Source organism: Mesoplodon bidens (assembly GCF_964165515.1).
Source record: "Mesoplodon bidens genome assembly, chromosome: 12".
Taxonomy (NCBI): domain Eukaryota; kingdom Metazoa; phylum Chordata; class Mammalia; order Artiodactyla; family Ziphiidae; genus Mesoplodon; species Mesoplodon bidens.
Genome location: NC_138168.1, coordinates 57,868,587 through 57,881,146, shown reverse-complemented (window position 1 = coordinate 57,881,146; position 12,560 = coordinate 57,868,587). Strand labels below are relative to the sequence as shown.

The 12,560-nt window shown below is 38.4% G+C and overlaps 1 protein-coding gene across 4 annotated transcripts in view; it reads right to left on the bottom strand.

Annotated features, from left to right (window-relative positions):
* Positions 1-12,560, bottom strand: part of NCOA7 (nuclear receptor coactivator 7) — a 144,611-nt gene that overhangs the window by 63,157 nt on the left and 68,894 nt on the right. For all 4 annotated transcript variants that reach the window (XM_081250537.1, XM_081250538.1, XM_081250536.1 and 1 more), the window contains exon 3: positions 12,133-12,353. In XM_081250537.1, coding sequence (XP_081106663.1) covers positions 12,133-12,353 — 221 coding nt within the window. The remainder of the gene's footprint in view (positions 1-12,132; positions 12,354-12,560) is intronic.

The window sequence follows — 12,560 nt, the reverse complement described above, 5'->3', positions numbered from 1 at the left end:
CAAAAGATGTGGATTCAGAGAGCAACAATTGTCTATGTCTCTCTAGATCTAAGAAAAGGGTACCGTGATTTGTAAACAGGAAAATCTGTTTTCAATGACAGACATAGCCCTGAACTGGGAACAGATGCATTTGGTTATGGCAATCTGATGATATTAATCAAAGTCAGGTCATGTGCCATTTCCCTTAGGTCACCCAACATTTTTCTGATTATTATTTGGTTTGGGGGTCAAAAAAAGCTGGGTTCACCAAGCAACCCTCATAGCTGTGCAATGTTAAACAAGTCACTTGAAATCTTTGTGCCTCCGTTTCCTTATCTGTAAAATGGAGATCTCACAATGTTGTTCAAAAGATTAAATGAGGTAACGGGCACAGTGTTTATCTCAGAGCCTGGCACAAAGTAAGTGTTTAACAAATGCAATTAATAATACTGCAGTCAACATCAGTAAGCAGCAATTTGAACAGAGTAGGGTGTTAAAAGAATTATACCATAAGCAAAAGGTTTCATTCCAGAAATACGGGAGCGATATAGCATTAATGTGATAGATGATTATAAATTGCTTAAAGGAAAAAAACCATATCTGATCACTCTGATACATGTCAAAAAATCATCTGATGAAATTAAACAGCCATTATTATACTTTTAAAAAGAATACAATTTTTTTAAAAATCCAACTGTTAGAAAACTAAGGATAGGAGTGAATTTTCTTAACATGATAAAGAATGTTTAGTTACTCTTTGATATTAATGAGAAATATGCTTCTGAAAAAGCAATGAAACCCTAAAGGTTGTATACCAAAAGCAATTTCCCCATAAGAATGAAAACTAAATGACTTCATGACATCACTTCCAGGACTGCAGTGCCTGGTTAGTTACCTAAATGCAGCCTGAACTAACACAGTAGTGAGGCCGCCACCCCAGCCTTACAGAAGATTCCAGGGTATGCAGTGGGAGGGATACCCACAGGCACTGTACAAGCTCCACCCATTCTTTTTATTCCTGTTGTTCTATGAAGACAAATGCCTGAGAGCACTTCCAGCAAAGCTTTTAAGTACAGAAGGTTCCAGGGTATGCAGTGGGAGGGATATCCACAGGCACTGCACAAGCTCCACCCATTCTTTTTATTCCTGTTGTTCTATGAAGACAAGTGCCTGAGAGCACTTCCAGCAAAGCTTTTAAGGCTTCTGGGCATTGTATCTCCCAGTCCACTAAATTACAACAAAGAGGCTAACCTAATGTGAGGCAAGGCTAAACTACAAGTACTCAAGGTCATAAAAATAAACTCTGTAGTGGAGATGAAAGCAGAAACACTTCAAACATAAGGAGACAGCTTGGAAATCCCGAGGAGGAAGAGGGAACCCCTGCCCTTTATTGGAGGACACCCTTTAGAGCCCTGAAAGGCAACATGTGTGCAGAATGGACTCCATGTGCCCACTTGTTCCCCAATGGTCTCTAGAATTAAGCACTCTAAGCACTATTCTAAACCCTCCTAAAGCATGCCTGCGTAAACAGATGAATTCTTATAGCAGAAACCAAAAGCAAATATAAAAAGTAAAACACTAACCAAAATAAATACAGGAATTCCTACTATCATAGTTTATACTCAACTTTGTTCTGGAATTTCTAGTCATAAAAAAGTTTTAAATACTGAAAAGAGAGAAATGAAAATTTGATTATTAGCAGATGAATTAATTATCTACCTCAAAAGCCAACATCATAAAAACATCCAGAAATCATAAAATTGTTCAGTAAGGTGACCAGATGTAGCAATCTTTTATACTCGTGATAAAAACTATTTGGAAAAGTTCCAGCATAATGGTATCAAACTAGAAAATATCTAAGAATAAATACAGCAAGATAATGGCAAAAGATATATAAAAAAAGTTTTAAAGGTTCTCTGAAGTATATAAATGGAAGCTTGAATACAGGGTGGTGCATATAATGTTCATAAATAGGAAACATCATTCTTGTGAATATTTCACTGTCTCTTCAAATTAATTTTTAAATTATATGCGATTTAGGTCAAAAATTAAAAAACATTTTGGAGAAGGGAAACATGTCAAACTGTTAACCAGGCATAAATATATAAGACTAGAAGCTAAATACATTAAGACTATCCAAAATTATTTTTGAAAGAGAAATGAGGGTAGGTATACTGTATTGATGTTAAAACACACAATTATAAAGCCATAGCAATTAAAACATTGTGGTGAAATAACTAAAAATCAGAGCTGTATTGAAAGAATTTCATGTAAAATAAAGGTACCTTTATAAACCAGAAAAGAAAAGGCTGAGTTTTCACATAAATGTCTAACTTATTGTTATAGAGCAGGCTCTGGCATCAGGGAGACAGAACAAGTCCTTGTCTGCCCCTGGCTCACTGTGTGACCTTGAACAAGTGACTTTACTTAATGAAAGCAGTTTCCCAGGGTGTAAAATGGGAATGCCAACTGGACTCTCACAGAGAGTTACTGTAGGGATTAGATAAGGCAATTCGATCAGGTAAAGCACTCCACAATGTGCGAAGAAAGGGCTCAGGAAACCTTATGGATTATCATTCAATGATGTTGGTGAACACTAGCTAACATTTAGAGAAAAACCCAGATCACCCTCAAATCAGTGCCAAAGGATCAAAGATTTAATAGTAAAAAGTAAAGTCATAAATGTCTTTGAAGAAAATACAGGACTTGTCTTTGATTAAAGAAGCCACATCTTCTCTATTGGTGATGCACACTTCCCATATTATTGACCTGCTTCTGTGAAGAGTGCAATGAAAACATTCAATACTATTATTTAGGATTCTAAGGGTAACTTCTGGAATACCTGATCCTAAACTGCTAACAATAAAAGTTTAAACAGCTGTGCCGTGAGGAGCCTTCCTCTCCCGAGCCTGGAGAGGGTAGGAACATGAGGAAGAACGCTGTACTCAATGTAAACTCCATGTTTCATTCTCAGTTGACACAAAGGGAAACAGCTTGCAGTAGATGTGATTTTCCTTCTTTTAAGCACATCACAGGCACTACAGTCCTTGATTAAAATGAGTCACACTGAAGTAAAACCTAGACTGTAAGAAGGGCAGAGGAGTTGTCTATGACGGAACGTTTTACCTCAGAGCCCAATGCCACCCTCAGCTCTGAGCAAGCCCTCAATTGTTTGTGGAATGAATGGAAGGTAGCTATGCTCACCACTATACCACCAATGCTGTACTGTGGAATGAATGAACTAGTCTCACTCTGAGGAACCAGGTTATTTCAGTTGTTCTCTCAGCATCTGATTTCGTTGTAAAACCAGTGAGTGTTCTGAATGTAACTACGTATGTGACTAGGTCCAGCAGTTAAGCCCAGAGAGAACTTCCAACCTTAACATCACTCATTACAGCTCAGGGGAAAAGGTAATTCCATGTACAGTCAACTTTTTCTTCCTTACTAAGATACAACAATGTTCTTGAGGCAGTGGACAAGACACTAAAATTTGATTTAACTTTCGCCTTGTTTTTCTCTTAGAGTTGATTCAGGAGAAGCAGAAAGATGGGGGAGGTTTCACTCGGGCTTTGGTACCAGAGACCTTGGCTTAAACCCTGCTTCATGCTGAGCTGTGGTGGGAACTTCTGCAACTTTTTCAGCTTCTAGATTTTCTCATTTATAGAATAGGCTTACTATTGCCTGCAGCAGATCGTGATACGTAGAAAATTAAATAATGAAATAAGGCATCTAGCCCACAGGAGACACTCACCCAAAATATCAATAGATTCTTTCTGTTCTTCCTCATGTCTGATGCTGCTTCTCCTCTCCTCCTCACCTTCTTTCCCACCCTCTGAAAAACTCTTTCAAAATGTCTTTTTTCTTTTTTATAAATTGATCAAGGGCTTAACTGAGTGAATTTAAGCTTTAGGAGAAAATTTAGGAAACATGAAAACCAATTCTATATGAATCAAAACTATCTGTGGTCATTTTAAAATACAGTTGAATGAAAGAAGAAAATACCAATCACCCATTTTACCTCCATTCAGAGAGAAACAATGGTTGCATTCTGGTAAATATACTTCCAACAGCTCTCCTTCTTTTACACAAAGATGGAATTGTAGTCCATACACTATTGTCAACCTGCTTTTCTACTGTAACAATATTTTGTGAAAATTTCCCACGTCATTAACTGTTTTTCTTCATCTTTAAAAAACGGTGGGACTTCCCTGGTGGTCCAGTGGCTAAGAATCTGCCTTTCAACGCAGGGGACGCGCTTTTGATCCCTCTTCGGGGAACTAAGATCCCAATGCCGTGTAGCAACTAAGCCTGCGCACTCTGGAGCCCGCACGCCACAACTAGAGAGCCCGCGTGCCGCAACTAAGACTCAATGCAGCCAAATAAATAAATACTAATAAGTAAATAATTATTTTAAAAAACATATATTGAAAACAAAAAATGGCACATAGTATTCCATTTAAAGTTATTTATGTTATTTTAATTTTCCCACTATTTTAAACATGCAATGATAGTCGCTGTGGTCAAATCCACTACGTTCATAATCATTTCCTTAGGGTAAGCTTCTGCAAACAGAATTGTTGGGGAAAAGGGTGTGCAAAAGTAAAGCTCTTAATAAAAATGGCCAAACTGCCTTCCAAAAAGATCCGACCACATTCCTCCTATCAGTGTTTTTCCCTTGCACTCTCCCCAGTTCACTTCTAATTTGATTTTTCAAAATCACTCAAACTGAAAAATCACTAACCCTATTTAGTCTAATCTGTTGTCCTTCCCTTGGCCCCATCCACATTTGAGTGTTTCTCTAAAAGTGAGATTTCTCATAATACAAACGTGATATCACACGACAGACTGAGCAGGAAACAAGATTTGCAAGATGCAGACCACTATAGTCATAAGAGGACTAGACTCTCAGCCAGAACAAGTACAGCAGGTTCTGTGAAACACAGCTGCTTCACTTAGTGACTAGAATGGATTACAATATACTGTGTTAATGGGAGGGCTGGAGCTGTGAGGAAAAGGAAGGAGGTTCCCTTGAGCGAAACCCAGCCAGTTAGCAGGTCCTGGGGGGTATGGGAATGGGGAGACGTTGGTCAGAGTACAAACATCCAGCGATAAGATAAATAGGTTCTGAGGATCTTATGAACAGCATGGTGATCACAGTTAAATACTGTACGCTATACTTAAAAGTTGTTAAGAGAGCACCTCTTAAGTGTTCTTACCACATAAAAGAAATGGTAATTATGTGACCAGATGAAGGTGTTAGTGAATGCTAGGGTGGTAATCATTTTGCAATATATCCATATATCAAATTAACACATTGTATACATTAACCTTACACAATTTTATGTCAATTATATCTCAGTAAAGCTGGAAAAAATAATTATGATGCCTTTTTATATTCCTACTTATAGTCATGTTTACAATCATTATTATGTATTTTTAATTTTATGTTTTATTAGTTGCAATGCTGACCACCAATTCTTTTATAAAATGACTTTTTCAGGACTTCCCTGGTTAAGAATGAGCTTGCCAATGCAGAGGACATGGGTTCCATCCCTGGTCCAGGAAGATCCCACAAGCCTTGGAGCAACTAAGCCCGTGTGCCACAACTACTGAGCCTGCGCTCTAGAGCCCGCGCATCGCAACTACTGAAGTCCACGCACTCTAGGGCCCACAGGTCTCAACTACTGAGCCCGCATGCTGCAACTACTGAAGCCCACGCACCTAGAGCCGCAATCCACAAGAGAAGCCACCGCAATGAGAAGCCACCGCAATGAGAAGCCCTCGCACCGCAAAGAAGAGTAGCCCCTGCTCACCACAACTAGAGAAAGCCCGCGTGCAGCAAGAAGACCCAACACAGCCAAAAATAATAACTAACTAACTAACTAAATAAATAAAAATGACTTTTTCATTCTTGAGGACTACATTTTGACATATGTCTCAGAAAAGAACATCACTCCCTCTCAGTAACTTTATTTTAAGAAAGGTATGATACAAAAGGTATGTTTCCTGAAACCTTAGTATGTCTGAGGATGTCCTGTTGTCTTTGAGTCTGAAAAACAACTTTTACTTCACAATTCTGAAGGAGATTTAATTCCTCTGGTGTTCACTGCTGTGGAGAAGTCTGTGCCTCTCTTCTCTGCTCCTTCGTAGGGAACATTTTGTTAAGTTTTTTGTGGGTTTTTTTCTTTTTGCCTGTTTGTTTTTTTGTTTGTTTTTACCATTTATCCATAACCTGTAAACATTTGTCACATTTAAGTGCAGAGTTTTCCCCTTAATTTTGCTTAAATATGATGAGCTGTTCTGATTTTAGAAGTCGGGTACGAGTTTCAGCTCATGAAAGCATTATTCTTATCTTACACTATGTCTGATTACTGCTCCTATTCCCATTGTTCTGACCTCCTCACCAAGAACACCTTTGATTCCTAGGTCCTTCACTTATGCCTCCCACATCTGTCATCTTCTCTCTTAATGCTTGCATTCTTTCTGTGATGAACCTTTGCCTTCTGGGGGCACTTGTCAGATTGGACCTGTTCACCACCTAGGCTTTCATGGTATGACTTCACTTTAAACATTAGTTTGACTTCCTTGATGGCCCCAAGAAGCACAAGCCTAATTATTTCCATCCTAATAATTTCGATTTATGTTATACCCAAGTCCCTGAAGTGTTTATACACTGCTTGATTAAAAAAATATGAATAAGGTTCTTAATATCCTCTTTCCACATCAAAGTCCATTTTGATCCTTTCATTTGAGCTCTAAAGCACTAAAATGATCATTACTTTTGAACAGAAGAGTCATGCTATTGTATGTTTGTGGTTTGACCTACTTTTATGTTTAGGAATTAATTTATCAGACTAGCACATCTTTGGCTTTTTGAACTTGCTAAGTGAAGCAAAGATAAGCCATGGATAGGAAATCTTCACACATGTGGTTAAAAAGTATCCTAAGAAAAAGTAATCTGTATGAGGAAAAGTGTCAGGGTTGCCATCGTGAGAAGTAATTCAATAGTTGGTTACTTTCATCCTGTAGCAAACCCCAAAAATGTTTAACGAAGGAAAAGTGGAGAATTTCAGTTATTTTACTCTTGTTAAGTTCCTTTTGAACTCAGGAGGGAAGACTATGATGTGAAATGATTTAGACATTGCAGATTTATTATTGAAAAGCTAAATTCATTCTTTACACTGCAGAGGTTTTCTCTAAATAAATCTTAGTTGCAATAACCACAAAACTGACCAAACTCTTACCTAAGTGCTTTCTGTTTGTTAAAATAACCTCCCAATTCTCTTATAATTTCTACTTTACTACCCAGGATTCTTAGTATTAACCTTTTATATTAAAACACTACAAAAACATAGTGATATATTTTTTTCCAATTTAGGCTGGCCTCCCATATTTATAAAATTTCTCTATCTCTTTCAGGTCTTACATCTATATATCTGTGTTTCAGTTAAAGAACTTCCCACTGAGATATTATCCACATTTGTAAAATTCCCATTCCTATCTCCACTTCCATAGAAGCCCAGATGTGTACTATTCTAAGATTAAGGAATAATGTATTCCTTTAATGTAAGAGAATTTTGAGATATAATTCATGCAAGTTAATATATTTTGATATTGTAATATGGACCAAACATCTTTTGAAACATACATAAACATTCCTACTACTTGTGTCAAACTTAACTATAACTTAATAGCTAATTTTGAAAAATATATTAACATTGTTAAAATATAAAATTATAAAAATATATTGTTATCAAACAATTCCTGGGCTTCCCTGGTGGCGCAGTGGTTGAGAGTCCGCCTGCCGATGCAGGGGACACGGGTTCGTGCCCCGTTCCGGGAAGATCCCACATGCAGCGGAGCGGCTGGGCCCGTGAGCCATGGCCACTGAGCCTGCGCGTCTGGAGCCTGTGCGTCCGGAGCCTGTGCTCCGCAACAGGAGAGGCCACAACAGTGAGAGGCCCGCGTACCGCAAACAAAACAAAACAAAACAATTCCTTAAGGGTTTATATAAATAAATAGAATAAGTGAATAAGGAGCCCTATATATCAGTAAATACAAGTGCAAGCATAGAAGGGTTGAGTTCACTTATGTTAGAAGCTTTTGTGTGGATGCTTACCATGTGCCCCGTGCTACACTAGGTGCTAGATCTAGATTTATCTGATGCCATCTGCCTCGATGTAATTAATCCACTTCCTTTCTCCTACTTCCCCTCTCAAAAACAAAACACTTTTGGAATTGGCACCATTTTGTTACAAGACAATTCTAGTGACTCAGTCTTTCCATAACATCTTTTATCAGTATCTTAGCTGTAGTATTCTCCGAAGTGGTAGGAGAGAGTAATGAATTACTACCCAAGGCTTACATGAGGCACAGATAAATCTACTTTAATAAGTAAAAAACATTATTTTGTCAAAATATGCTTCCTTAAATCAGGTAGGTAGTTACAGATGTGGAAATAGATACCTACAGAAAGTAATCATTTTCTTTTATATTGATGATAGAACTTTACATTTGTCTAATGTTCTTTTTCTAAAGCCCTTGGGTTTTCTCTATTACATTATTCAGTTCTCTATAATTTTCTGATTAATATTAAAAATAAATTTAAACTGTGTAATGTGCAAGAACATAAAGAAAACAAAACTCCTTTGCAATTTCTGTACCCAGAGAAAACAGTAATCAACATATTGTTATAGATCCTTCCAGTCTGTTTTTCTATAAGTTATCATTTATCATCCATTAACTTTTTATTTATTTATTTATTTATTTTAGGCTGTATTGGGTCTTTGTTGCTGTGCGCGGGCTTTCTCTAGCTGCAGCGAGCATGGGCTACTCCTCTTTGTGGTGCATGGGCTTCTCATTGCAGTGGCTTCTCTTGTTGTGGAGCATGGGCTCTAGGTGCACGGGCTTCAGTACTTGTGGCTCGCGGGCTCAGTAATTGTGGCTCGTGGGCTCTAGAGCGCAGGCTCAGTAGTTGTGGTGCATGGGCTTAGTTGCTCCGAGGCATATGGGATCTTCCCGGACCAGGGCTTGAACCCATGTCCCTGTATTGGCAGGTGGATTCTTTACCACTGTGCCACCAGGGAAGTCCCTCCATTAACTTTTTGTTTTGACTTTCTGTGCGTTCCCTGGATTACTTCTTTTACACATATTTACCTCACACCTTTAAGTAGCAATTTCCAGGCCTTTCACCCAAAATCCAGGTCCCTCTAGACAAATCCATTTGGTTCCTCTAAAATACCTCCAAACACAAATTCATTATTTTCCTTCTTTCTTCTTGAGTTTTCCAGTTTGTCAGTTCTTGACTCTGTTCTTTTTCTCCCTCACACACTACATTGGTCACCAAATACTGCTGTTTCTATGAGCAAAATCTCTCCTTAGGGTGCTGTTTCTCTTCTGCCCCAGTCTCCAACCTGCCTTCAGACTCACTTCCATGCATTGTCCTTAGATTTATCCTCTTAAAACAGACAGTTAATGGAGTTCCCCCAGCGGCTTCCCACTGATACAGGATAAAGTCCAAATCCTTAATGTGGCTGACAGATCCTCCCATTTTAGCATCTCTCCTCCCCAGACTAGAGCCACCAAAAGAACTTGGACTAGAATTACTTTTGACTTGAGGTCTAATACTCCACCTAGTGGTACGGGACAACATTCTGGGATGGGAATCTAGGAAATATGCCACATCAGCCCTATGAGATCAAGCAAACCTGCCAACAGAGCTGTCTGTCAGCTAGAGTCAGATGCGAAAAGGGACAAGGAATCCTGGGACTCAATGGCCCACCTAGTAGTTTTCTATAAGTACTGGATTCTCCTAAGAAAATGCCTCAAACCTCCAAACCGGTGTTATCACTGCCATTCTTGAGAGAAAATGAAAAGCTACAATGGCATCTCTTTACTTAACTGTCACCAAATAAAATCACAGGATAATTCTGACTCAACCATTGTAATGTTGCCTACATTCTTCCAGAATTTTCATGAAACTCAAACAAATCACAGTATTCATTCATCTATGTACATGTCATCCACTCAAGGCACATTTAAAGAGCACCTGTAATGCAGATACTACACAAAGCTAATAATACAGGGTCCAAGCCAAAGCAGCCTGTAAACAGGAGAGCAGATAAATAAATCCATGATGACAATGCAGAAGGGAAGTCTAACCTGTCCAGGGACAGGGAGGACTTCCTGGAAGAAAAGATGACCGAGGTGATTTGGTGAAGTCTAGTAAGAGTTAGTTAGGTAAAGAGCAGAGTGAAGGGTATTGTTTCACATTCAAAGTGTTACACATGCAACAGAGGGCAGCACGTTAAAAAGCTATCCCAAAGCAGCATCTGCAGTTAGTACAGCATCATGAAAAAAGAAATCTCAATGGATAGGACTCTATCAACCTCCTTCAGGGAAACCCTACAGAGCAAAATGTCTCCATTTAAAAATACTGCTTAAGCAGCAGCATTTAAAGTAGGATGAGAGAAGATAGTATTTTAAACTGTACAACTGTAAAAACCACACATTTTCAAATGTCCAATGTGTACACTGTAAAAAATGTGAAATGCAATTTTCCTTACTCCTCTTTCCCTTTTAAGGATAATACTCAACACTTAAAATTTTAAGAGGAAGTTTATTAATCACACAGAAGTCTCTTTCAATAGGTTGACAGTTACAGCTTTTTATAAAATGCTGAGTGGCTTCAGACTAAAAGCATCCATGAAGCTATGTAATATATGACATAATCACGGGAACCCACTGGAATACTACAAACCACAGGCTTTCCACTGCAGATACCTCATCTCCCTCTGTTGGAGCAATGTCAGCAAAAGCTCATTTATAACCATCCCAATGGCAGCCCACCTTTATGTTTGATGAGCACTAGTAGAGAGTTATATTAACACAGAGACGAGATCTGTCCCTGTAACTTTGGCATCAACTGGAACCAAGTTTGGGACCCTGTGGACCCAGTGCCTGCTACCAGCCCAGGTTTCATATACTGGACTGCAGTTTGCTCTCAGAGACCTCCTTAGTCTTCCGTCTCTGAGCCTAGCAATCTCAAGTACACTGTAACCCGTGTGCCACATCAAGTTTCATCTCCTGGTTCCCTTTCTTTGCACTCTTTTTTTTTGGCTGTGCTCGGTCTTAGTTGCTGCGAGCGGGGGCTACTCTTCGTTGTGGTGCACAACCTTCTCATTATGGTGGCTTCTCTTGTTGTGGAGCACGGGCTCTAGGTACACAGGCTTCAGTAGTTGTGGCCCATGGGCTCAGCAGTTGTGGCTTGTGGGCTCTAGAGTGCAGGCTCAGTAGTTGTGGTGCATGGGCTTAGTTGCTCCGCGGCATGTGGGATCCTCCTGGACCAGGGTTTGAACCCACATCCCCTGCACTGGCAGGCAGATTCTTAGCCACTGCACCACTAGGGAAGTCCCTTTGCATTTTCTTTTGAACATACTCCAGGCCTGCATGTGATAGGAGCAGTAGGTATGAGATGAATGGTAAAGTAAAGCAGGATCATCACCTCCATCGTGCTAGACAAGCCACCTGTGCTAATGCAGCTGCAATGACTATCCTCAGAAACTACATGATACTGTGGACTCATTTTAAGATTCCCCTCAGCTACAACTCTCAAGTCATCATCATCATGGTCTTTTTTTTTTAACCAATGGATGCTAGGCCATTTCTCCTCCATTTCCTATTGCCTAGGAAACAGTGCAGGCATTTCTATCAACATTCTTATGGACATGTCTATAAATATTAAGAAAAATATTTCCCATACAAGGAAAGTGACCATTCATTTAATAAATATTTATGAGCAGACACAATGTGCTAGACACTGTGTTAGATGTTGGGAACATAAAATTAAACAAGACACACCAACATTATTCAATTGTCATTCCCTTTAAACAAGATTATATATATATATATAATATATATATATATCTTTACACAACATTTATATATATTTATATAAATATAAATTATTATATAATTGTTATTCCCTGTACACATTATATATTATATATACACACACACACACACACATAGTAGCTGCTCAATAAACTGTTACTATTATTATTATATATTATGACCAGTTACAAATTATCATTTTTTAAAAACTATTACAGATTTTTAAAATGAAAATACTGCAAAGTTGCCACCAATACTCACCAATACTATAATATCTCTTTAGTTCTGTACGCCTGATCTCCTTTAACTGATTACTTTTTCTCTTTTTTTTCTCATCAGTAATATATTCCTCTTCCACAGCAATGTTGCACATGTCTCGTTCTAAAATGACTGTACTAGCATCTTCTTTTCCAGAATGAGTCCTTGTAGCCATAGCTGAGGCTGTCTCTGCATTCTGTTTGGCTTGCTTTTTCTTTTTCAATCTAGGGATGAGAAAAAAAAAAAAGGAAAAATAAAAGGAAGAAATAATTTGCTAAGAGAAATCATATTAATTTCATGGTACTGGGCTTTGAGAAACTAATTAACAGATATGGAAAACTCTTTATATTACTGTTAATTACACTTTCCTGTTATCTTTTTTTGCTTTTTTAATCACTTAAAAATTCTTATGTGGAGATCTGTGGCCTTTC